We start from the raw sequence: 26,991 nt of genomic DNA on the forward strand, positions 1-26,991 counted from the left end.
GGGAGAATCTGTGCCCTAACTTTGCACAACATCTCCGTCCCTCCTCCCCATCCTCTTCATCATTAGGAATGCCACTGAAACATTTTCTCCATGCTGAACATTGCACAGGTCCTTAACGATCCAGCCCATGTGGCGGGCTGACACAGGTGGGGAATAGGAGGCAATCTGCCTGGAGCATTCCTAATGATGAAGAGGGTGGGGAGGACGGACGGAGGGGTGGTGCACAGATACTCCCGTTTGGCACGGGGCTTCAAGTTTCAAAGTATTTTTTTTAAGACAATAACTGCATCACCTGCCGAACGGACCCAAGGACAGATCTTGGATTAAAAGCAGCTATCTGAAGGTACAAGTGGTTTGGGGGAGACAGATTGTGGGTACGGAGTCGCTTTAATTCCCAATGCCTTCCTGTTCCATGGGGAAGGTGGAGACTGCCCGAGTACCGCCTGGAAAACAGGGATGCAGCCTATTACCTAGGCTGTATCCCTATTACCTAGGCTGTATCCCTGTTTTCCAGGCAGTACTCGGGCAGTCTTCACCTTCCCCACGGAACGGGAAGGCAGCGGGTATCAAATGCAGAAGGTTCGAGTTTGATTGAACCTAACATTTCCCGATGTTCGATCATCTCTATCGATAAGTAATGTGTCACTGTAGGCTCAACCCTCAGAAGAGCTAATGGAAGAGAAAAGAAGAGTCCCTCAATGCAGCCCTGGGTCAGTCCTTGTTCACATACACACACTGTACATACACTTTATACATCTACACAGAGCTCACAGTGAAATAGCATTAATAAGGTTTCCATATGCACACTGCAATGTAGCCATGGGCTGTAATGGACCAAGCACCAAGCTGAGAATCTGCCAGTGACTACTTTCTTATAGAATATACTTATTCTGGGATAAAACAGCAACTACTATACTATAAGGGAGGATATATATGTAGAACCCCCCCCCCCCAAAAAAAAAACAACAAAAAAACTGTAATAGTCACATGTATAATAGTCTTGGTCTATTGAAGCCCATATCTACACTGCACTATGTGTGTGAATGCACTTGTATAGATGTGAACAAGGCCTAACCTGGACTGGTTGCAGTGAGGCATAGAGGACTGTAGTGTCTGATCCGGATCACTTTCTGTAAATGTAATAAATTGTATAGTTTATTGTATGATTTTGTAGTAAGTTTATTTTATGATGTCAAAAGGAAGGAAGGAGCTATGTGACATGGAGTCTGTTCCTCCCACCACAGGGTGACACAGACAGGAGGGAGGAGCTATGTGATATGGAGTCTGCTCCTCCCACCACAGGGTGACACTCACACAGGAGGGAGGAGCTATGTGATATGGAGTGTTCCTGTTTTAAACAAAAGGACGATTTGCATTGGAGCTCCTGCTCTGGTGCTGGACATTCATAGTTACATAGTTAATACGGTTGAAAAAAGTTCACGTCCATCAAGTTCAACCAAGGAGGGGATGGATACAGGGAAAGGGAGGGATGATGATAGGTTCTATACATATGCATTTATATTATTTTGGTCTAAGAACTTGTCTCTCCTGTAGTGAAGCCTCCACTGTTTTTGCTGTGACCAGATCCTGTGGTGACTGTTCCACAGATACCTGTTCTTATTGTAAAGAAGGCTTGTCGCCTCTGAAGATTGAACCTTTTTTTCTCCAGGCGGAGGCAGTGCCCCCTTGTCTCTCCAGGCGGAGGCGGCGCCCCCTTGTCTCTCCAGGCGGAGGCGGCGCCCCCTTGTCTCTCCAGGCGGAGGCGGCGCCCCCTTGTCTCTCCAGGCGGAGGCGGCGCCCCCTTGTCTCTCCAGGCGGAGGCGGCGCCCCCTTGTCTCTCCAGGCGGAGGCGGCGCCCCCTTGTCTCTCCAGGCGGAGGCGGCGCCCCCTTGTCTCTCCAGGCGGAGGCGGCGCCCCCTTGTCTCTCCAGGCGGAGGCGGCGCCCCCTTGTCTCTCCAGGCGGAGGCGGCGCCCCCTTGTCTCTCCAGGCGGAGGCGGCGCCCCCTTGTCTCTCCAGGCGGAGGCGGCGCCCCCTTGTCTCTCCAGGCGGAGGCGGCGCCCCCTTGTCTCTCCAGGCGGAGGCGGCGCCCCCTTGTCTCTCCAGGCGGAGGCGGCGCCCTCTTGTCTCTCCAGGCGGAGGCAGTGCCCCCTTGTCTCTCCAGGCGGAGGCAGTGCCCTCTTGTCCTCTGAGGGGGTTTTACCTGGAACATCTTTTCCCCATATTTCTTGTAGGGGCCTGTTATATATGTAAATAAATGTGTACAATTTTGTGAATAGGAGCGTCGGCAGCAGACGCTGCTATATCCTATGGGCTGCCCAGACAATCTAGCGATCACCCGGGCAGCCCCCCCGCAGCTCCCCGCCGCCCCCTCCGGCACTCACCCGCTCGCTGCAGCCGCGCTGAATAGCGGCGGCAGCGAGCGGGGAACGAGGAGCGCTGAGAGCGCTTGTTTGCTCCTCTGATGACCCGTGTAATAGGCCCTTTACTCATTAAACTTTCCAAACCCATAGACCTTAACTTACCCATCAGACGTTCATGAGGAACTGTGTCAAAGGCTTTTGCAAAATCCAGGTACACGATATTCACAGCCGCCCCCCTATCCAGGCTTCTACTTACCTCTTCATAGAAACATATCAGGTTGGTTTGACAGCTTCTGTCCTTAGTAAAACCATGCTGGTTATCACTTATAATACTATTTGCCACTACATATTCCTGGATTAGCCTTATAAGCCCCTCAAATAGTTTCCCCACAATGGACGTTAAGCTTACAGGTCTATAGTTACCTGGGGAAGTTCGAGAGCCCTTTTTGAAGATCGGCACTACATTTGCCTTACGCCAGTCCCTTGGCACAATACCAGTCAGCAAAGAATCACGGAATATTTCATACAAGGGTAGAGAAATTACAGAACTGAGTTTCCTAAGAACTCTGGGGTGCAATCCATCAGGCCCTGGAGCTTTGGTTACATTGAGTTTATTTAATTTATCCTGGACCATATCTATAGTAAACCAGTTAAGTACATTACATGTGTTAGCAGCACTGGCCCCACCAGTCATCCCCAACATCCCCAACCAGCTCAGCGTTGTTAGAAATAACCAGATCCAACAAGGCATCACTTCTAGTCGGCTCCTCCACAAACTGGCCCAGAAAAGTATCCTGCAGGAGGGTAAGAAATTCCCTCCCCTTTGTGGTTTTAGCTGAACCGTGACCCCAATCTATATCTGGGTAGTTGAGGTCCCCCATTACCAATACTGTTCCCTCCCGGGCAGCCCGCTCTATTTGTCTGTTCAGCTGACCATCTACCTCCTCAGTAATATTGGGGGGTCTATAGATTACACCAAGAATAAGTTTTTCACTCTTTACCTCCTTCTGTAGTTCTACCCATAATGCTTCCACATCATCACAGTCATCGCCCACTATTGCATCTTTTACACTCACTTTAATATCACTTCTGACATACAGACATACTCCTCCTCCCCTTCTGCCCACCCGGTCCCTTCTGAACAACGTAAATCCCTGAATATTGACAGCCCAGTCATGTGAGGAGTCCAGCCATGTCTCAGTCACACCAACCACATCAATGGACTCCTCCAGAACCAAGGCCTCCAGCTCCCCCATCTTGCTGGCTAGACTTCTGGCATTAGTAACCATACACTTTATATTACCATCAAGTTTAACCCCTTCATTATAAGAAATAGGATTTATTACTGTGCTGTGGCTACAATCATCCTCACTGTTCATCCGCAACATATGGATCTCCCTATCCACTGCTCTTATCCTCCCCCCACAGGACCCTTCTCCCTATCCACTGCTCTTATCCTCCCCCCACAGGACCCTTCTCCCTATCCACTGCTCTTATCCTCCCCCCAAAGGACCCTTCTCCCTATCCACTGCTCTTATCCTCCCCCCAAAGGACCCTTCTCACTATCCACTGCTCTTATCCTCCCCCACAGGACCCTTCTCCCTATCCACTGCTCTTATCCTCCCCCCACAGGACCCTTCTCCTTATCCTCCCCCCCCAGGACCCTTCTCCCTATCCACTGCTCTTATCCTCCCCCCACAGGACCCTTCTCCCTATCCACTGCTCTTACCCTCCCCCCACAGGACCCTTCTCCCTATCCACTGCTCTTATCCTCCCCCCACAGGACCCTTCTCCTTATCCACTGCTCTTATCCTCCTCCCCCCCCCCCACAGGACCCTTCTCCTTATCCTCCCCCCCCAGGACCCTTCTCCCTATCCACTGCTCTTATCCTCCCCCCCCCCCACAGGACCCTTCTCCCTATCCACTGCTCTTATCCTCCCCCCACAGGACCCTTCTCCTCCCACCTCAATGTTCTGTCCCCTCTCTAACCTATCCGCCACTATATTACATACTACATTGTCCTCCCTCCACATCCCTAGTTTAAAAACCCCTCCACCCCTTCTAGGATTCTCTCCCCCAGCACAGCGGACCCCCTTCCATTCAGGCACAAGTTATCTGTGGAAAACAGATTGTATTTGCTTTCCTTACTATCCCCTCCCCCTCAGGCAGTGATGATACCAGGTAAGTGCAGCTTATTTTATTACAAATCACGTACATCATACATATCCATACTGGTGAGTGCTGTATAGTGGATGGATATAAGGGGCATCTCCATCATGTCGCTTTACCATCAGTCCATACACTGGAGACAACCGCTCCTGTGTCCATAGAATTACATCACTGGCAGACAACGTCCACCTGGCGGTCGTCAGGGTTACGGTGTATAATAAAAGTTGTATGAAGGCGTCCAAACCCTGATGCAGCGGGATATGTTCCAGTGATGGGTGTCACACAGATGTATCGGGGGCTGGCGGTGGCGGCTGTGCAGCTGCAGGGGTAGCACTCAGCACTGCCGCCATTGCTGCCCTCTCTTCCTCCCTTTGTTTCTTCTTTATGGCCTTCATTTTCTTTTTCTCCTCCTTCTCGAGCTCCTTCATCATCTCCTGAAACTTTGTGCTACGGGAATCCACATTTACACCAAATTTCTCCCGGGCGAGAGCGAGAAGACGTTCTTTACGGGCTTTCTCTTCTCGTTCTTTCTGTTTTGCCTCCTTCTTTGATCTGCGCCACTCCTCCACCATCTTGGGCATTTTAGCCATGTTGGCCGCTATCAGACGCTCCCTAAAGGAAACAAAGGAAATAATATATGAACAGGAGGTCTAATACATGGGGGAGGGGTCACAGCTGCCACTGATATAGTCTCTAGGTCCTCATAGAATGATGTGACATTGGGGACCAAATGAGGAGCTCGCAGGACTACAGTCACTGGCTTTTATAAAACCTGACTGATTCATGGATGAGATGACGGCTTCACCTATGGCTGGACGATATACTGTGAAAATACCAATACCGTCTCTGCCGTTGGTTTACTGACCTTAACTTTGTGGTATTTTCACCCCCCCCCCCCGGCACTAGGTGTCACTCCGCACAGCTCCCGGCCTCGGGTCTGTGTCATCAGCTGCAGTACACGTCCTCCGCCACAGGGGGGCAGAGGCTGACAGGCGCCATGTCTCTCTCATCCTCCTGTGAGGAGGCAGCGGTGGGTAACGCACATCACCCGCCCATACAAACATCCTGGGCTCCAAGCACAGGACCGCCACCGCGATCACTGTCCAGCTGAGCACCGTGCACACTGTCCGCTGTGAGGGAGAAGCCTCGGGCCGGTAGCCTCACGTACAGTCACATTGGCCAATGTAACACACTGCTGGACTGGTTCATGGCTCGGCTCTGTAGGGAGGAGATGGCGCTCACCCTAGTGGGGCTGCAGTACTCCGGGAAGACCCCCTGAGGAGGAGGATGCTGGGGGACAGCTGTATACCTGTATATACACGTCCTGTAGTGGCTGTATACCTGTATATACACGTCCTGTAGTGAGTACATAGCTGTATACCTGTACATACACATCCTATAGTGGCTGTATACCTGTATATACACGTCCTGTAGTGGCTGTATACCTGTATATACACGTCCTGTAGTGGCTGTATACCTGTATATACACGTCCTGTAGTGGCTGTATACCTGTATATACACGTCCTGTAGTGGCTGTATACCTGTATATACACGTCCTGTAGTCGCTGTATACCTTTATATACACGTCCTGTAGTGTGTACATAGCTGTATACCTGTATATACACATACATACAGTAGCTGTATACACACATCCTGTAGTGTGTACATAGCTGTATACCTCTATATACATGTCCTGTAGTGTGTACATAGCTGTATACCTCTATATACACGTCCTGTAGTGTGTACATAGCTGTATACCTTTATATACACGTCCTGTAGTGTGTACATAGCTGTATACCTGTATATACACATACATACAGTAGCTGTATACCTGTATATACACATCCTGTAGTGTGTACATAGCTGTATACCTGTACATACACATACATACAGTAGCTGTATACCTCTATATACATGTCCTGTAGTGTGTACATAGCTGTATACCTCTATATACATGTCCTGTAGTGTGTACATAGCTGTATACCTGTATATACACGTCCTGTAGTGTGTACATAGCTGTATACCTCTATATACACGTCCTGTAGTGTGTACATAGCTGTATACCTCTATATACACGTCCTGTAGTGTGTACATAGCTGTATACCTCTATATACACGTCCTGTAGTGTGTACATAGCTGTATACCTCTATATACACGTCCTGTAGTGTGTACATAGCTGTATACCTCTATATACACGTCCTGTAGTGTGTACATAGCTGTATACCTCTATATACACGTCCTGTAGTGTGTACATAGCTGTATACCTGTATATACACATCCTGTAGTGTGTACATAGCTGTATACCTGTATATACACATCCTGTAGTGTGTACATAGCTGTATACCTGTATATACACATCCTGTAGTGGCTGTATACCTGTATATACACGTCCTGTAGTGAGTACATAGCTGTATACCTGTATATACACATCCTATAGTGGCTGTATACCTCTATATACATGTCCTGTAGTGTGTACATAGCTGTATACCTCTATATACACGTCCTGTAGTGTGTACATAGCTGTATACCTGTATATACACATCCTGTAGTGTGTACATAGCTGTATACCTGTATATACACATCCTGTAGTGGCTGTATACCTGTATATACACGTCCTGTAGTGAGTACATAGCTGTATACCTGTATATACACATCCTATAGTGGCTGTATACCTCTATATACATGTCCTGTAGTGTGTACATAGCTGTATACCTCTATATACATGTCCTGTAGTGTGTACATAGCTGTATACCTCTATATACACGTCCTGTAGTGTGTACATAGCTGTATACCTGTATATACACATCCTGTAGTGTGTACATAGCTGTATACCTGTATATACACATCCTGTAGTGGCTGTATACCTGTATATACACGTCCTGTAGTGAGTACATAGCTGTATACCTGTATATACACATCCTATAGTGGCTGTATACCTCTATATACATGTCCTGTAGTGTGTACATAGCTGTATACCTCTATATACATGTCCTGTAGTGTGTACATAGCTGTATACCTCTATATACACGTCCTGTAGTGTGTACATAGCTGTATACCTCTATACACACATCCTGTAGTGTGTACATAGCTGTATACCAGTATATACACATCCTGTAGTGGCTGTATACCTTTATATACATGTCCTGTAGGGTGTACATAGCTGTATACCTGTGTATACTCATCCACATCTCTGCAGACCCCCTATTGATTACTATAGACTAAATGGTGCAGCCTTGTGTTGCTGATCAGGGAGTTTTGGTTTTTTTTCAAACTTTATTGCAACAAAATATCACCAGTTTGGCATGGCCAAGTGGGCGTGGCTTGCAAAAGGGGCATGTCATAATTATTGGTCAATCATCGTTACTACGGCTACATGTACAATAAACCTTGATATTAAAGAGGACCTGTCACCCCCCCAAACCCCCCCCCCCCTTGCCGGGGTGACAGGCTCCCGACCCCCAGCTAGATCCCCTTATACTGACCTCATCCCGCCGCCGGTCCCGGGACCTAGATATCCTGATCAGCGGCCGGTGCGTGCGCTGTGGAGATAGGTCCAGTGTCCATAGAGAATGGATGGAGCCGGACTCATCTCTGCGCCGGCTTCTGACCAGGATATCTCCGTCCCGGGAACGGCTCCGGCAGCGGGACTCGGCGGGATGAGGTCAGTATAAGGGGATCTAGCTGGGGGTCGGGAGCCTGTCACCCTGGCACGGGGGGTGACAGGTCTCCTTGACTTAGGCCAATATCGCCCAGCCCGTTTCCACCCTTCATGGCGACGTCATGTTACGCAGCTGTGACATCATTGTGCGCCACTGTCACATGACTACAGCCATACTAGCACATCAGCCTATCATGGTGTATGAATGTATATAGCACCACCTATCTTACAGTGACGGTAGAGCAGTTTGTAGTCCTGCACCCCAGCGCCCCCTGCTGGCAGCTTCCCGTCACACAGACAAGGCATGCTGGGAGCTGTAGTCCTGCACCCCCTGCTGGCAGCTTCCCGTCACACACACAATGCATGCTGGGAGCTGTAGTCCTGCACCCCAGCGCCCCCTGCTGGCAGCTTCCCGTCACACAGACAAGGCATGCTGGGAGCTGTAGTCCTGCACCCCAGCGCCCCCTGCTGGCAGCTTCCCATCACACACACAATGCATGCTGGGAGCTGTAGTCCTGCACCCCCGCGCCCCCTGCTGGCAGCTTCCCGTCACACAGGGCATGCTGGGAGCTGTAGTCCTGCGCCCCCTGCTGGCAGCTTCCCGTCACACAGGCATGCTGGGAGCTGTAGTCCTGCGCCCCCTGCTGGCAGCTTCCCGTCACACACCAGGCATGCTGGGAGCTGTAGTCCTGCACCCCCTGCTGGCAGCTTCCCGTCACACAGGGCATGCTGGGAGCTGTAGTCCTGCGCCCCCTGCTGGCAGCTTCCCGTCACACAGGGCATGCTGGGAGCTGTAGTCCTGACCTGTCCCTCTGCTGCCGCTGTAGCTCCCTGTCCTTGGCCTCCAGCCGCTCCTGCATCTCCCTCAGGCTCGGCTGCCATTCCTTCTCCTCCTCCGTTATCCTCCGGAGCTGCTCGGGGCTCGGCCACAGACTCGCCGGGTTCACCCCGGAGGCGCTGCCATGGCGGCCGTACAGCTTGGCTCCATAGGCCGGCCCCTTGTGCCAGGGCTTGGTGTCCGGGTCGTTAGGATCGGGCTTATAGATGCTATCCTTCCCCAGGATCCTCGGCTTGGCATGGTAGCCCGCTGCCGGCCAGGGTAAGGTCACTGGCCGCAGTCTCGCCCAGCACCTCTGCACGGGCAGCGCCATCTTTGTACACCCGGGGGCCTCAGCTGGTGGCGGAGTCTATGTGGGGCCTCCCAGGGCTGTCCGTCCGTGCGCCTGCACAGAGGATGGAGACCAGGAGGGGGCGCCCGCGGTGATGCCTGTCTGATTCCCTGTAATTAGTACCAATTACCTATAATAAAGCGGCCATGGAGGCAGGTGTGATAAGCGGCTGTGTGTGTGGCTGCAGGCTGGACTGGGCACTCAGACAGGTGAACTATAGGCTATGGACTGTATTACTTCTTATCTTCTTCTCATCCTCGCCTTACATCACTTTTCTGTCTCTTTTTTAGCAGGACGGGTTGTGGATTATAATACGCTGGAAAACTCTTAAACTTTTTTTTTTTGTGGAATGAAAATTTTCATAACTTTATTCTCTTAAGCTTCAGGTGTTGTTCATGGGCTAATGTTCTGGTTGGTACCATGACCGTAATAGAGGATTTATTATTTGACCCCCCCCCCCCCCCTGTAAAAAAAAACAAAAAACCTCCCTTGAATTTGCTTTGTGTCCCATTCTGAGCTTTGTGCTGCTCCGACAGACCTCTGCGGGTCACAGGATAGATAGGTCATCAATGTCTGATCGGCTGCGCTGGTGCATATACATGGTGCATGGTGCATGGTAATGTGCGCCATCTATGGTGTAGTGGTGGCATGGGGGTACTGCAGCGCACTCCTAATGTTGGTGAATTGTGACTGTGATGGAGTTTTGGTCACAGTTCACATGTGACTTAGGTCAAATAGGTGTAAACTGATGTGTTTAAAACATTAATACATATAAAGAAAAGCTATTTCTGGTAATGTATGAGAGATATAGACTTACTGCAGGGATGGGGAACCTGTGGCCCTGCAGCAGTTGCAAAACTGCAATTCCCATCGTGTCTGGACAGCCAAAGCTTTAGCTTTGGCTGTCCAGGCATGATGGGAATTGTAGTTTTGCAACAGCTGAAGGTACCCCACATCCTTGACTTACTACCTCTGCCCCCCATGTAGCTGCATTGTTCTGATGACCTGTTGCCATTGGTTACGGCCCGCCTTTAAACATCCCATTAGGTGGTCGCACATGCTTAGATCATCTGCAGCCTCCTGATTTGTCATTTGGTAACAGGTCTGAGAGAAAATCAGCTAGTGGTCAGATCCATGGGGTAGAAGAATAGTACAGGGATTCAAGTTGTTTTACTTACAAACAGCCCATTGGTTCTCCTTTATGTATATGGTACATGATTTTACCAACTTTCCTCATGACACTGCCCCTTTAACTGGAGTGTTTGGCGTGAGGGGAGTACACAGGAATCATGGGACCACACTAACCTCTGACATGTGACACTTTCATGAAGGATATATTATATGCATGTGTGTAGAGGCTTTAAAGGGGTTGTCCAGTGTTTGATATATAATATATTTATATATAATATATATATATAATCTCTGTCGGAGCATATAAAACAATAAACATCCTATGCTTACCTCTCTGCGCTCCCCTGGTGTCCCCCAATAACTGCACAGCCTCCACTTCAGAGCCAGCCAATCACCAAAGTTAATCTCAGAAGTGGAGACTGCTGTCATTGGGGGACACCGGTGACACCAGAAGAGAGCACTGGGGGAGCGCGCAGAGGTAAGCATAGGATGTTTATTGTGTTATATGCACCAGCAGCAATAAATTTAGAAATATACCATGTATATGGAATGTGATCATTGAACTATTTGATGTTTCTGAACTATCAAGACTTCCAGACCATCAATGTCCCTGTGTCAGTGTACACAGCGCTGGTGACAGCTGATCCTCCATAGAGAGAGCGGGGATTACACACACAGGTGTACGGCCACTTTCCCTGTATACTCAGCCACAGACAAGTAGGTGACAGTTTCATCCTGTATCCCAGTATCTGGCCTCCTGTATAACAAGTGCAGCGCTGTGTCCGGGAGATGATGTCCATAGTCATTTTCCCTATATAGCTGGCCATCAATGAGTTAATCAGAAGTTATGGTGGCACATTACCGCTATATGCATTGGCCTGTGTTCACACACTGCATATTGTGTAATGGTTTGTAAGAAGACAACTATCTTTATTAAAGTGGTGTTTGGGTTCATGTTAGTAGTCATGAAGTTACCAGCAGTGGTGCGCAGACATGATTGGCCCCCTGAGAAGCAGCTCTTCTGTTCCTCCTGTGTATAAAACCACCAAATGTACCTGAATAGTCCAGTGATCTATTTCTCCCAGCTTTAGGCAGCTTAAAGGGGTAGTCCAGCGGGGATTTTTTTTTTTAAATCAACTGGTGTCAGAAATGTATACAATTAATTTGCTTCTATTTAAAAAATAATCTCCAGTCTTCCAGTACTTATCAGCTGCTGGATGTCCTGCGGGAAGTGGTGTATACTTGTCAGGAACTGTCCAGATCAGTAGCAAATCCCCCATAGAAAACCTCTGCTGCTCTGGCACAGTTCCTGACATGGACAGAGGTGGCAGCAGAGAGGACTGTCAGACTGGAAAGAATACACCGCTTCCTGTAGGACATACAGCAGCTGATAAGTACTGGAAGACTTGTGATTTTTTTTTTTTTTTTTTAATATATAACTTTATTTTTCTTTTGCAGTGAGGGGAGGGGGGGTTTCTAGAAACATCTCTCCTGTCCACTATAGGTTGTGTCTAGTGTTGTACTTCAGTTCTGTTAACAGAAATAAAGCAAAGCTGCAGCACCACCACTACAGAACCTGTGGCAGGTGTGGCGCTGTTCTTGTTTTTTGGCTTGTGACCAAGCCCAGCAGATTTAACCCCTTAAGGTCAAAGCCAATTTTCGTTTTTGCGCTTTTGCTTTTTCCACTGCTATAGCCTTTTAAACAAAGAGACCCACATGAGCCCTTATTTTTTGCGACTTTGCAATGACAGACTTTTCCCATAAAATATGCTGCGAAACCGAAGAAAAATCATTTGCGCTGTCAAATTGATAAAAAAAAGGAATTTGTTTTCATTTCAGGGAGTTTCATGTTTACGCCCTTCACCCTGGGGTAAAATAGTTTTGTTATATATGTTCCTCAAGTCGTTACGATTAAAACGATATATAACATGTATAACATATTGGATCTGATGGCCTGTAAAAAATTCAAACCATTGTTAACAAATATATGTTCCTAAAAATCGCTCCATTCCCAGGCTTATAGCGCTTTTATCCTTTGGTCTATGGGGCTGTGTCAGGTGTCATTTTTTGCGCCATGATGTGTTCTTTCTATCGGTACCTTGATTGCGCATATACGACTTTTTGATCACTTTTTATTACATTTTTTTTCTGTATTTGATGCGACCAAAAATGCGCAATTTTGCACTTTGGAATTTTTTTGCACTGACGCTGTTTACCGTATGAGATCAGGAATGTAATAATTTAATAGTTCGGGCGATTATGCACACGGCGATGCCAAATATGTGTATTTATTTATAAAATGGGAAAAGGGATTTGGACTTTTAATAGGGGAGGGTTTTTTTTATTAATAGAAAAATTTTACTACTTTTTTTTTTTTTTTTTTTTTTTACTTTAAAAGGGGTTATCCGGTGCTGCAAAAACATGGCCACTTTCTTTCAGAGACAACACGACTCTTGTCTCCAGTTCAGGTGCGGTTTGCAATTAAGCTCCATTCACTTTAACGGAACTGAGCAGCAAAACCCCGTCCAAGCTGGAGACAAGAGCGGGGCTGTCTCTGGAAGAAAGTGGCCATGTTTTTGTAGCGCTGGATAACCCCTTTAACTGGAAGACTTCTATATACACAGCAATGATCCATGAGATCGGTGATGCATTGCTTTGGCCTGCTGCAGACCACAGCAATGTATTGTCGAGCCGCGATCAGCTTCATTGCGACGTTGAGGCTCGGCCAGAAGAACGGATCTCCCTAATACCCCCCCCCTGCTATCGCATCGTGGGGAGGAGATCCGTCCCACTAGACACTAGGGAAGCACAGAGCCAAGCATCTAAATGCAGCTGTCAGGTTTGACAGCTGCATTAAGATGCTTAAAGTGACTGTACCACCAGGCCCAGGCTGAAGCACTGTAGGCGGCCGACCCACCCATAGTGGGAGGAAACCCTAGCCCCTCTATATAGGGTTCCATTGATTCTAATGGAGTCACATCATAGAGGGGCTGGGGTTTCTTCCCAATGGGAGTGGGTTGGCCCGCCTACAGTGCTTCAGCCTGGGCCTGGTGGTACAGTCACTTTAACTAGCCGTCACGGCCACTGGACCCGCTCCGGCTAATAGAGGCGCTCCCCAGCTGCAGATAACAGCCAGGACCGGCGCCGTTCACTGAACTTCCCCCGCATCACCATGACGTATCAGTTAGTCATGGGACGGTAAGGGGTTAATATACAGTGGTTTGAAATAAATTACAATATCCACAGTCCTCCCCCCCCCCCCCCCCCCCAGTAATTTAATTCAAAAAGTGACCTCATATATTCTGTAAAGTCATTACATACAGAGTGAACTTTTTCAAGCGTTTATTTCTGTTAAAGTTGATGTTTATGGATTACAGCCAAGAAAAACCCAAGTCAGTATTTCAGAAAATTAGAATAATTAACCCAAAACACCTGCAGTGGCTTCCTAAGTGTTATAAAAGGTCCCTGTCAATATGCAACACAATCATGGGGAAGGCTGCTGACTTGACAGATGTCCAGAAGGCAGTCATTCACACACTCCACAAGGAGAGTAAGCCAATAAAGCTCATTGCTAAAGAAGCTGGCTGTTCTCAGAGTGCGGTATCATAGCATATTAATGGAAAGTTGAGTGGAAGGAAACCGAGAGAACTGCAATCTTACCAGTATTGTAACGAAAATGCCATTCAAAAATGTCAGGGCTTTAAAAGCCACAAGCACATCCAGACGTCTGCAGGACATGGGCTACGTGTTGCATCCCATGTGTCACTCCTGACCAAGAAACAACACCAGAAGCGTCTTATCTGGGCCAAGGAAAAGAAGAACTGGACTGTTAAACAGTGGTCCAAGGGGCTGATTTCAGATGAAAGTAAATTGTGCATTTCATTTGGAAATCTCAGTCCCAGAGTCTGGAGGAAGAGTGGAGAGGCCCAATCCAAGCTGCCTGAGGTCTAGTGTGAAGTTTCCACAATCATTGATGGTTTGGGGAGCCATGTCATCTGCTGGTGTAGGGTCACTGGGTTTCATCAACACCAAAGTCACCGCTGCCGTCTACCAGGAAATGTTAGAGCACTTCATGCTTCCCCCTGCTGGAAAGATTTTTGGAGACGGAATTTTCATCTTCCAGCAGGATTTGGCACCTGTCCACACGGCCAAAAGTACCAATCCCTGGTTTACTAACCACAGCATCACTGGGCTTGATTGTCCAGCAAACTCGCCAGACCTTAACCCCATAGAGAATTTATGGGATATTGTCAAGAGGAATATGAAAGACACCAAAGCCAACAATGCAGACGAGCTGAAGGCCGCTATCAAAGCAACCTGGGCTTCACTAACCCCTCTGCAGTGCCATCAGCTGGTCGCCTCCATGCTGCATTGATGCCGTCATTCATGCAGAAGGTGCCCCCACCAAGTATTGAGGGCATTTAGTGTACAGACTCTTCATTTGGTTGATATTTCGGTGTCAAAAAGTTTTTCCAGTTGGCTTTATATAATATTTTCATTTTCTGAAATACTGACTCTTGGGTTTTTCTTGGCCGTAATCCATAATCATCAACTTTAACAGAAATAAATGCTATAAAAAGTTCACGCTGTATGTAATGACTATAGAATATATGAGGTCACTTTTTGAACTGAATTATTGGGGGAAAAAAAAACTTTTTATTGCAAACCACTGTAGATGTAGATAGATGTAGTGCAAACTCTTGTTCAGGTGACGGTTAGGCTGGAATCACACATGGCAGTTATCTTGGAGAACGGCCACTGAAGTTTCTGTGCCAGAGCCAGAAGTGGATGAAAATGGGATGGAAGATATAAAGGAAGGACTAGTAATTCTTTACTATTGGATCCTCTTCTGGTTTGGGCACAAAAACTGCCATGACCGTCCCCCCCCCCCCCCTTCCCCCAAATACCATGTGTGATTCCAGGCTTATGTCTCCTGTTCCACCACATACATTTACTCGGCCAATCATGTATATGTTCTGAATGGAGAGAGGAGGAGTAAGATGCTGCCAGACACCTGCTGACCACTCCCCAGCATCTGCCCTTAGGAGAGGATTGGCCCTGTGCACCTTAGATGGTCGCCCACTACTACTGGGGCTATAAATTGAGTAAAATTGCTTTTGGATTTGACAAGGCAATACACCTCAAAAATTCAATTTCCACACAGAAACCCTGTCATGTCAATTCTCAAGAATTTGGTGGAACCTTTCCACAGGGTCAGGGATATTCTATTAAAATAGGTGGGACTCGGACATGTGAACTTCATGTGGATTTTTGAGTTTTAATGTTCATCAGATCCTGTATGTAATCTGACTTGGATTACTTAGGACTTGTTCATACAGGCAAAATCTGACAGAGGGGAGCAGACCCAATGAAGTGCGGACCTCTCCCAGCTCATTCTCCCGATCTGTATGGGTCTGAACTTTTGGCATGACTCTGACATGTTAAGGCAATGGGACCATCTGTGTAGAAAGTCTAGGGGAAGTCGCCTATTACTGTCCTCCCCCTATTTCCATGTAGCTGAAATAAGTAGCATGTTCAATTTTTCCTGCAGTAATTCTCAGTATGTGAACAGGGTTGGGGAAACCCCCTATCTGCCAAAGATTTGAAGCCAGAAACAGATTATAAACAGAGATCAGGTCATAAGGAAAGCCTGAAATTTATTTTTCTTTTCTAATCCATTCCTGGCTTTGGCTTCAAATCTTTGGCAGATAATCTGTTAGATTAGGCTGGGTTCACACTGCGTTTTTGCTATCTGGTTTTTTTTCAAAAAAAGGATGCATTTGTGTGCGTCCCTTTTGAGTCGTTTTTTCCATTGACTTCCATTGTAAAAAAAAAAAAAAAAACGGATCAAAACATCTGTTTTTTTAACACAATGGAAAAACTGATCAAAACAGATGCACACATATATGCATCAATTTTTTTTTGCAATAAAGCGGATGAAAAAAACTGACTGCAAAAACTCAGTGTGAACCCAGCCTAATCTTTCTGTGTAAATGGACCCTAAGATTTTTAATTAGGAAACCAAAATGTGTCAAATCATGGTGGGGGGAAGGTATCTTCTGTCTCATCATAGAATTCTCTGCAGGCTTTTATCATGGAGATATAAATAATTATACTAAGTAAGGCTATGTTCACATTAGCGTTCGTCCTTTCGGCACCATTCAGTCATCCTGTTTCGTTTTAGAGAAAGCGAAACAGAAATTATTGGATCCGCTATAATCCCCATAGGTTTCAATGATATTTTATTGGGCTCCGTTCGACCAAATAGTGCTCCGTTAGCATACAATCCGTTCAAGTTCCGTTTTTCTGAACGGACAAAAAAAAATTGTGTGCAGTATTTTTATTTTCCATTTTCAAAAAATGGGAGTTAAACGGATCGATGCAATCAGTTTTTTTTTTTATAATGATAGTCAATGGTGACTGATCGAAACGGAAGGTTAATTCGTTGTTCAAGTTTCCGTCCCATTCCGTTTTCTAGTTGGAGCATGCGCAGAAGGGGAGAGAAGACAGGAAGTTCTTCTGGGAAGGGGAGGAGCTGAAAACCCCCCAGTAAAGAACGGAATTACAAACGGATGGCAAGCTTCCGCTAATTTTACTAAAATAAACGGATACACTAACATTTTTGGCTATCCTTTTGCATCCGTTAGCAAATCCGTCTTTAGCTATCCGTTTACAAAAAATGTACGGATCCGTCAGTTTCATGTAAAAACGCTAGTGTGGCCAAAGTTGTATTTTATACACCATATACAAACAGCGAACAGTGGGAAGAAAAGATGGCGGTTCCACCAGTCACTAGTCCAGCTTTCCCCTGCACTACACAAGTGCTGAACATCAGGTATGTAAACTGTGAATGGACAGCTGGCGTGCGTACTTGGGCTTTCCTCCAATCAGATTCCTCCTTCTGATGTCTGATCAGCGGTGATCAGAGATTACATTGGACTAGAATGATATGATAAATATTGGTTGAGATGTCCTAACTAGAGTTGAACATGGCTCCAGCATGTTTGTGGCTGATTATTGGTGGCTAAAGAAGTTGGATGCACCCATAGGGAGTCCTGGAAAACATGGATATAATCTGTGTTGGGAACAAATGATCAATATGATATATTGAGATATAGACGATAATCCACGGCACTCCAATAAGTGAAAAACTTCAAATTTATTCAAAAAGGTAGATTACATGGTGCAACACAGCAAGACACAACGTTTCGGCGGAACACCCGCCATTTTCAAGTGCCTTGAAAATGGGCACTTGAAAATGGCGGGTGTTCCGCCGAAACGTTGTGTCTTGCTGTGTTGCACCATGTAATCTACCTTTTTGAATAAATTTGAAGTTTTTCACTTATTGGAGTGCCGTGGATTATCTTCTATATCTACAAAGAAGGTTCGTGGTCTGAACAACATCTACAGGCACCTACTTTGTGTTTTCTGTAGTGCCACTCATCATCCTCTACTACTGATATATTGAGATAGATATATATATATTTTTTTCTTATATAACTGCATCGACCATTCTCAATCCCAATGTTGCAATCTACTGTATACAGAGCTGTGTTATAGCCACTAGACGCCCCATCACCTGTCTTCTTTTGTGAAACTCAAACAGGTCTGAATGAGTGAAACCAGAGGCCAGGTCACTGTTCTTGGCCAAACACAAACCCATTTTTCTGTTTTCTTTTTGCTCAGACAGGTGTGGTGAGTGTGGAAGATTTCGCTCTCCTTCCAAGAGTCCTTCTCTCTCCTCTGGGTATATAAGGTCTGACAGTCCCCGCAGTGTTTTGAGAAGGTAAATCATCGTATAACTCTGGGGTCTCTTGAGATCCTTCAAGACTGACGAAAGGGGACGAATCCCCAGACTCTACAGCTTAGACCTGCCTTACTACTGAAGAAAATGCTCCTGCTCTTAATCGTCCTGGCTGCCTCCTCAGTGAGGTCCGCTCCCTTCTTTGAGGAAGAAGAAGAAGGATCTGCCTTCGTACGTCTGGACACAAATCCAAAAAGTCCCCAGGTGACCTCTGTTCTCGGAGCTCATGGCGTTCCACCTTTGTCTTTCCTCAATAACCCCTTTATCAGACGGGACAAAATTGATTCCAAGACAGTTTTCCAAGAACCGCAAGTTCCTTCACAGGATCACATGGAAGAAGGAGCCTTCCAGAAGAAACTGGCTTGGGAAAGTGCCATCCGAAAGGAGAAAACCAGGTCGCGTCCTGACCAGGTGCTGCCAATTGGACAAGATGCTTTGAAAAGATCAAGGTGCAACGCTATGCCATTTGTACAGGTAAGCAATACACTACTTAGACTTGTCTAGTCTACACCTCCTAGAAAGTTGATTACACTTGCTGGACCTTACTGTAACTTTGTGTGTTGTCAATCACCCCACTCATCCCAGAGGGAGGATGTCACCCAATAGTATTGGTGGGGGACCATGGTTGGGAAACTCTGCAGGACCGTCATCATAACATAAGGCTTTAGTATGGGGTCCAAAATAGGTGTCACCATGGACCCTGTAGGTTGGTGACCTTGAGAGAACAGGCTGGTTCTTCATAGTATAGGATACTAGTAGACTGGGTGAGTGTGACACATGGCACAATATAGTCCTAAATCGAGAGCAGGAAATTAATTATGCATGAGATAAAGTTTGGAACAGCCAACTCTCTAACGGGAATGGTGGCCTCCCGGGTATGGTGACCCTTGTGTGCTCCAAAAGGTAGAGTGCCACCAGAAGAGTCTGGCAGTGACATGCCTCACGTTCAACAGAGTTAACTATTTATGGTGTATGGTGTACTTGGGTTGGGTTCACACACTATTTGTAACCAAAACCTGTAGCAAGGAATCTCTTTTCATTATGATTTTTCTGTCATTTCCACTCCTAGAAATACTGACAAAAATACTACATGTGAGTGGCGTAAAGCAGAGCTTTAAAGGGGTTATCCAGGATTAAAAAACAGCTGCTTTCTTGCAAAAACAGCACCACCCCTGTCCTCAGGTCATGTGTGGTATTACAGTTCAACTCCAGTCATACCACACCCAAACTGATTATATTTTGTGACTTTCTCTTCCAGAACGTCTTCAGGAAGAACTGCGCTCCGCTGCGGATTCCTAATAAATTTTGCTTTGGTCAGTGCAATTCCTTCTACGTTCCGGGTTGGCCCTCTGGACTGTCTCAGCCGTGCACGTCATGCTCCCCCATCCGTTCCAGACGCATCTCTGTTCCCCTGCACTGTCGTGGTGGCCGGCTGTCGTGGGAGGAGGTGGTCCTTGTAGAAGAATGTGACTGTGAGACCCGCTTTGATCAGGTTGGCAGCGACGAGGGATTTTTGCCAGTTTCCTAAACTCAACAGACTGTACGACAAACTCTGTGCGACACAGGGCCTCTGTTATGGCCTCTGATCTCCTATAGTCCTTTTGCCACAGGAAATGTGGGACCCCTTAACGCTGTCCTTATGTTTATGACGCAGCCAGATGATGGTTTTTATTTTTTTATTTTTTTTAATCTTTGTTAGACACCGCTCTCTTCAGAGGGGGGGATACAAAACCAATATTAACAATGGAATGTTTTACATTCTGTATCTAGGTTTTACTCTGCTTTTAGATTTTATTTTTTTACCTTTTTTATACATTCCTTGAATCACTTTTTACTTTGCCTTTTTTTGTTTTTAGGGCTTTTCTTGGGTCTTATGATGAAATTTCAGCAACTTTTTACGAATTGTTCCATAATTTTTATAAAAAAAAAATATCTTGCTGTCAGTGAATGTGAAGATCTTGTTTACAGTCTGGTTGGACCTGGACTTGGACTTGTGACAGTGTATCGGTGGTGGACCCAGCTATCCATATAATGAAGCCTGGGTGGTAGGATTGGACTAAGTTTGTTTCCATTCACTGACAGCATGCAAGGAGTTGGAGCACGTAGGATGTTAAAAAGTTGCTGAACTTTTCATTGCTTTGTGCAAGACTAAAGAACGTCATTTAAAAAAAAATAAAAAAATTCCCCAGCCCTATTGTGCCATGTAGGGATATGCACTTTGCACGGGGCATCGGGAGTCTCCGTAGATTCTTTATGTTGCGGCTTCTTTATTTTCTATGACAATGTTTCACTTAAGTTGCGGAATCTTATGTTGTCTATATTTAATCTAGAAACGGGTCATATGTGATATGGTCTGATTTGCATATTTTTATGATCCCCGCCATTAAAATGCGTTGCTGATCTGGACATCAGTAGTGCAGAAGTGGATGCGTGGCATACGGCATTATGCTCTGCGCTACTTCTTATAAATACAACCTAATACACCCTATGGATTTGCTCATCTGTAATCGGGCACAAATATTAAATTGATAAGACTGGTGCCTTCATGGTTTGTGTCTGGACGCCTGTGTGAGTCCGTCCTGAGGGGCTGCATTAAGTCCTGTACAGGTCTGGCCTGCAAGCATTGTGCCAACCTAGCCCCTGACTGCCAATGGCACAGTACCAGCATAGCCCTTGACTGCCATCTGTGGCTATGCCATGGACATGTTAGATGTGTCCATTCACCAGCCCCTATTCCTGACTGTCGGCTTCAGTATGCGGTCACCACCCTGTGCCCATACTGCTGACATCTAGAAACCAGGATTAGCTCTGTGTTGTAGTGTTTTCTATGGGGGAAGGAAATTTGGTTTGCACATCTCACTTCCTGCACATCACCCGGGCAGCCTGTTGTCAGGGAAGTGAGTGATATAGGGGAACTGCCTCCTATATCTTATGTTTGTGTTTAATCCTTTGCATTGTTGACCGGGGGAAGAGACCATATCGTTCTCCCTATATATCTGTAACCAATCTGATCAGGAATAAACTGATTTTTATTTATATTTCCAGTTTCTTTGTGTTAATTTAAAGGGGTACTCTGACATGAGGTAAAGTAAAATAAACATGTTTTAGAAACAGCATTGCTTACCAGTCTGCCCCAGACTGAAACAACCAAAATTTCCACAGATCTGTACAACAAATCCCAGAATGCATTGCTTTCCTCCAGCAATTCATCAGTCCTTCCACCCTGCATACTCCCCTCCCCCAGCACCTGTACCAGTTTCCTGCTCAAAGTTGTTACAGGACATCTCATGATCTCATTTCACTGTAGACTATTGCACATCAGTGAGGTTGCAGCACCTGCTGTTGTGCACTCCCTGTCTGCTCTTTCTGTAGCATCATTCATCACAAGGCAGCATGCTGTAATTACATTGCACTCTCCCTAAATGTGATAGATATAGGGGGGCTGGAGAGGCTGGTCAGAGGTGGAGCTAGAGCTCAAAGACTGGATCCAGCCAAGCTGCCTGTGACTTGATGCATTGTCTCGGGTGAGACGGATGATTTGAGCAGCTACTGAGACAATACACATTTTATAGTACTTCCTATTAGGGGTGAAGCAAGTAAAAGCACTCTGAAGCTGCTATTACCGATCACACTGTATTAAAGGGGTACTCCAGTGAAAATCTTTCTCTTTCAAATCAACTGGTTTCAGAAAGTTATATAGATATGTGATTCTATTTAAAAATCAAGTACTTATCAGCTGCTGGAAGTCCTGCAGGAAGTGATGTATTCTTTTCAGTCTTATACAGTGCTCTCTGCTGACATCTCTGGCCAAGGCAGGAACTGTCCAGAAGAGCAGCACATTCTCATAGAAAACCTTACATGCTCTGGACAGTTCCTGTCTCGGACAGACATGTCAGCAGAAAACTCGGTCAGACTGGGTTCACACTACGGAACCCGAGAGGATAATTTACAACGGATTCCGTGGCGCATACCTGTTCACGGCCGTGCGCCTGTGCCATAGACACCTTTTCTATGCACGGGCAGATTCCGCATTCCGCCAGAAAAATTGATGTGTCAATAATTTTCAGTGGGTAGCGGAATCGGGCCGCCCATAGAATAGTGTCTATGGAGCCGGCGGAGAGGCAGGTATGCGCTACGGAATCCGTTGTAAATTCTCTGCTCTGGTTCCGTAGTGTGAAACCAGCCTATGACTGAAAAGAAAGCATGTTCTTCAGGACATAAGGCAGCGAAGTGTGGGAAGACTTTAGCTTTTTAAATAGAACTAAATTACAAATCTATATAACTTTCTGAAACCAGTTGATTTGAAAGAAAATATTTTCGCTGGACAACCCTTTTAAAGTGAAACTCTAATAGGTTTTATTAGGCAAAAAAAAGCCTCTTTCCTTACTAAAAATAAAAAAAACAATCTTTTGCAGCCTTCCCCCTTAATACTTATCTGTTCATTATCAGCTAAAGTTGTCCACATTACAGAGGAAGAGGAGACAAACAGCCCTGCAGTTTGGAGAGTGTCTGGGCACATATAATGCTGGATTCAGTGGTCAGAAAGCACTGTGCTGGTCTGGGAACTTGGTGAGATAAGATTGCAGGATGTAGTGTTGTGCAGGGCTGCTGCTTCTCCTCTCTGCGCTCACTCACTTCCTCCCTCAACCGCCTCCCTTCTATGTAGACCAAAATGGACACAGAAATCTTGCTTCTGAAGTAAGGATGGAGGCTGCAAAACCGCTTTTTGACTACAGAAGGAAACTCTTTTGCTTAATAAGACCTACTACAGAGTTTCTTATAATCACTTGTTTTATTGATATTTATTGCTTTTCTGCAAAGTGACATTTAAATGACAGTTACACTTTTAAGTTATATGTCTTGGAGTGATGAATTCACTTTAAATGAAAATGATCAGACATCAGCAATGAAGATTTTACCACTCCCTGATCGGTGCTGCCATGCTGAATCCATGGTGCTCTTCAGATCCACCTAACTAATATTTCTCTACCAGGGATTCCATCATACATCTGAATGTTAGATCCACATTAAGGACATATTCTATTTTGTGCTCTGTGCTTGCAAACCTGGCATAACTCCCTACACTGTAATATGTCTGTAAATTAATATTGCATACAATATGGCCTTAAAGTAGAAGTCCGGTGAAAATTTTTATTAAAGTATTGTATTGCCCCCCAAAAGTTATACAAATCACCAATATACATTTATTACGGGAGATGCTTATGAAGTGCTTTTTTTTTTCCTGACACTTGCTACTGCATCAAGGCTTCACTTCCTGGATAACATGGTGATGTCACTTCCTGGATAACATGGTGATGTCACGACCTGACTCCCAGAGCTGTGCGGGCTGTGGCTGCTGGAGAGGATGATGCCAAAGGAATGCTGAGTGTCCCTCCAGTGCCCTGTGTCCCTCAGTGTCCCCCTGCCATCATCCTCTCCAGCAGCCACAGCCTGCACAGCTCTGGGAGTCAGGTCGTGACATCACCATTTTTATCCAGGAAGTGACATCACCATTTTTATCCAGGAAGTGACATCACCATTTTTATCCAGGAAGTGACATCACCATTTTTATCCAGGAAGTGACATCACCATGTTATCCAGGAAATGAAGCCTTGATGCAGTAGTAAGTGCAGGGAAAAAGCACTTTATAAGCATTTCCCATAATAAGTGTATATTGGTGATTGTATAACTTTTGGGGGCAATACAATACTAAAAATTTTTTCCTTTAAAGATGACCTGTCACCCCTGTGCCGTGGTGACAGGCTCCTGACCCCCAGTTAGATCCCCTTATACGTACCTCATCCCACCTCATCCCACCGAGTCCCGCTGCCGTAGCCGGTCCCAGGAGGGAGATATCCCGGTCAGAAGCCGGCACGCGCGCTCTGGAGATAGGTCCGGCGTCCATAGAGAATGAATGGAGCCAGACTCATCTCTGCAGCGCACACACGGCTCCATTCATTCTCTATGGACGCCGGACCTCTCCCCACAGTGCGCGTGCCGGCTTCTGACCGGGATATCTCCGTCCCAGGACCGGCTCCGGCGGCGGGATGAGGTACGTATAAGGGGATCTAGCTGGGGGTAGGGAGCCTGTCACCCTGGCATGGGGGTGGCAGGTCTCCTTTAAATACAGCCAGTTACCTTTTCAGAATACACCTGAAAAACTGTGTGTATAGCCCAAGGGTTTGTACACATGAAGCGTATACGCTGCAGATTATATGGTGTGCGAATATTTATTTGCATTGATAGTACAGCAGTGATATCTGCAGCTTTTATACTTTCCAGAGGTTTGTATGATGCATGTTTGAAGGTCAGAAGGAAAAAAAGCTGCGTTCCAAAATGATGACCATCCACTGGAATGTAGTTAGATTTTGTTGTCCCCCCCCCCCCCCCCCCTTCCTTTAATTGCCAGACCGCTATTGGCCACACGGTGGCGCTGCAGCACTGCACACTTATTTTTCTGCCGTTTTCCTAGCCGTCCTCTTTTAAATTCCATTTTGTTTCCTGGCCTTCTGGGATTGAAAACAACCTATGAACAGTGTCCACATACGTAGCTGATTTGCCAGTGTTTTATAGCGTGTGTGTAATACAGACGATGGGCAAATTATATTTCTGTTCAGACTTCTTAAAGGTGAAAAATCCACAGGTAAAATGTGTGTCTGTAAATTCACGTCCAAAGCTTGGATGTGGTAGTGCAGCTCAGTTCCACTAAAAGAGAATGGAACTAGGGATGGTTCGAACCGAGTTCGGGTTCGTACAAACCTGAACCCTCGGTAATGATTCCCGCTGTCTGCCCGCTCCGTGCAGCGGGCGGATCCAGCGGGAGGACCGCCTGGAAAACTGGGATACAGCCTATGGCTATGGCTGTATCCCAGTTTTCCAGGCGTTCCTCCCGCTGTATGCGCCAGCTCCACGGAGCGGGCAGACAACGGGAATCTGCTGCCGAGCGTTCGGCAGGTTCGGACCATCCCTAAATGGAACCAAGCTGTAATACCACAAACAACATAGAGGAAGCTATGGGGCTGTGTTTGTTTTCTAATTAGCCATCCATCTGTTTTTCTATCTCTTTATTTCATATCTATCTGTCTAATATCTATTGGGCAGCATGAGGGCTACACCATAGCTGATGCTCAATGACCAAATAGGCGACCCCCGAAGAGGATTCCCGCAATACCAATAGAGTAACTGTATAGTACAAATGCTGGGAAATAACAATAAATAGAACCATGCCGTTTAACCCATAGCTGCACCAGGACGTTATTTAACGTCCTCGTGCCGCTATGGGAGTTTAGAGGGGGGTCGCGCGGCGACCACCCTCTGAACTGCCGCGATCCCGGGTGCCGCGTGTAGCCCGGGCTCGCGGCTATTAGCGGGCACGGTCCGATCGCCGTGCCCGCTAATTAAGTACTTAGAAGCAGCTGTCAAAGTTGACAGCTGCTTCTAAATACTTGCGGTTATACATCCCTGGTGGTCTAGTGGGGGGATCGCCCCCCTGCGGCGCGATTGCGGGGGGGCGATCCCTGCATCCATACCGGGCCGGGGTCTGCTCCGTAATGGCGCTGATCCCGGCTCGGCATTCTATTGCTTTTGGCTGCAGCAGCCAAAAGTAATAGAACACCGATCTCATGGATTCATGCAGTATAACTATACTGCATGGATCTCTATGAGAGATCAGAGTGCATATACTAGAAGCCCCCCAGGGGGGCTTCTAGTATATGTCTAAAGTAAAAGAAAAAAGTATTTTTAATAACACAAAATCCCCTCCCCTAATAAAAGTCTGAATCACCCCCCTTTCCCCATTTTATAAATAAAAATAAATAAATTAATTAATAAACAAACATGTTTGCTATCGCCGCGTGCGTAATCGCCCAAACTATTAATTAATCACATTCCTGATCTCACACGGTAAACGGCGTCAGCGCAAAAAAATCCCAAAGTGCAAAATTGCGCATTTTTGGTCGCATCAAATCCAGAATAATTGTAATAAAAAGCGATCAAAAAGTCATATATGCGCAATCAAGGTACCGATAGAAAGATCACATCATGGCGCAAAAAATGACACCTCACACAGCCCCATAGACCAAAGGATAAAAGCGCTATAAGCCTGGGAATGGAGCGATTTTAAGGAACGTATATTGGTTAACAACGGTTTGAATTTTATACAGGCCATCAGATACAATATAAGTTATACATGTTACATATCGTTTTAATCGTAACGACTTGAGGAACATGCATAACAAGTCAGTTTTACCCCAGGGCGAATGGCGTAAAAACACATTTCCCCCAAATAAAAGAAATGCGTTTTTTTTTTCAATTTCACCACACATATAATTTTTTTCTGGTTTCCCGGCACATTTTAGGCAAAAATTACATCTGCCTTAGCAAAGTACAATTAGTTGCGCAAAAAATAAGGGCTCATTTGGGTCTCTAGGTGGAAAAATGCAGGCGCTATGGCCTTATATACACGAGGAGGGAAAAACGAAAACGCAAAAATTAAAACTGGCTGTGTCCCCTAAGGGTTAAGGCAACTATACTAAATAACCTGTATACAAAAAAGCCAGAATACGGCATCATAACTAAATGGAATAATTACTTTATTAATTCATAGAAACAATACATGATAATACATTAAAAATGTTGAAGACATCAGCCCCGATAATCCTGGTGTACAGTACAGAGTATATGGGGGCAGCCTGATAATC

The 26,991-nt window shown here is 46.1% G+C and overlaps 2 protein-coding genes across 3 annotated transcripts in view; one reads left to right on the forward strand and one right to left on the reverse strand.

Moving 5' to 3' along the window:
• Window positions 1-4,542: 4,542 nt before the first annotated feature.
• Window positions 4,543-26,991, reverse strand: part of GADD45GIP1 (GADD45G interacting protein 1) — a 150,784-nt gene continuing 128,335 nt past the window's right edge. The window contains exons 1-2 of one of the 2 annotated variants that reach the window (XM_069947099.1): window positions 8,993-9,361; window positions 4,543-5,142 (exon numbers count right to left, since the gene is read on the reverse strand). In XM_069947099.1, coding sequence (XP_069803200.1) covers window positions 4,809-5,142; window positions 8,993-9,339 — 681 coding nt within the window. In that variant the 5' untranslated portion in view covers window positions 9,340-9,361 and the 3' untranslated portion in view covers window positions 4,543-4,808. Of the gene's footprint in view, window positions 5,143-8,992; window positions 9,362-26,991 lie in introns of those variants that run through there. The other variant, XM_069947107.1, reaches the window with a different exon arrangement.
• On the forward strand, window positions 9,484-21,285 carry LOC138796582 (DAN domain family member 5-like). Its single transcript, XM_069976204.1, has 3 exons — window positions 9,484-9,566; window positions 18,175-18,766; window positions 19,551-21,285. Exons 2-3 carry the CDS (start codon window positions 18,380-18,382, stop codon window positions 19,818-19,820), a joined length of 657 nt encoding a protein of 218 aa, XP_069832305.1. The 5' UTR covers window positions 9,484-9,566; window positions 18,175-18,379; the 3' UTR covers window positions 19,821-21,285.

The sequence above is a fragment of the Dendropsophus ebraccatus genome, chromosome 1 (genome assembly GCF_027789765.1).
Source record: "Dendropsophus ebraccatus isolate aDenEbr1 chromosome 1, aDenEbr1.pat, whole genome shotgun sequence".
Lineage (NCBI taxonomy): Eukaryota > Metazoa > Chordata > Amphibia > Anura > Hylidae > Dendropsophus > Dendropsophus ebraccatus.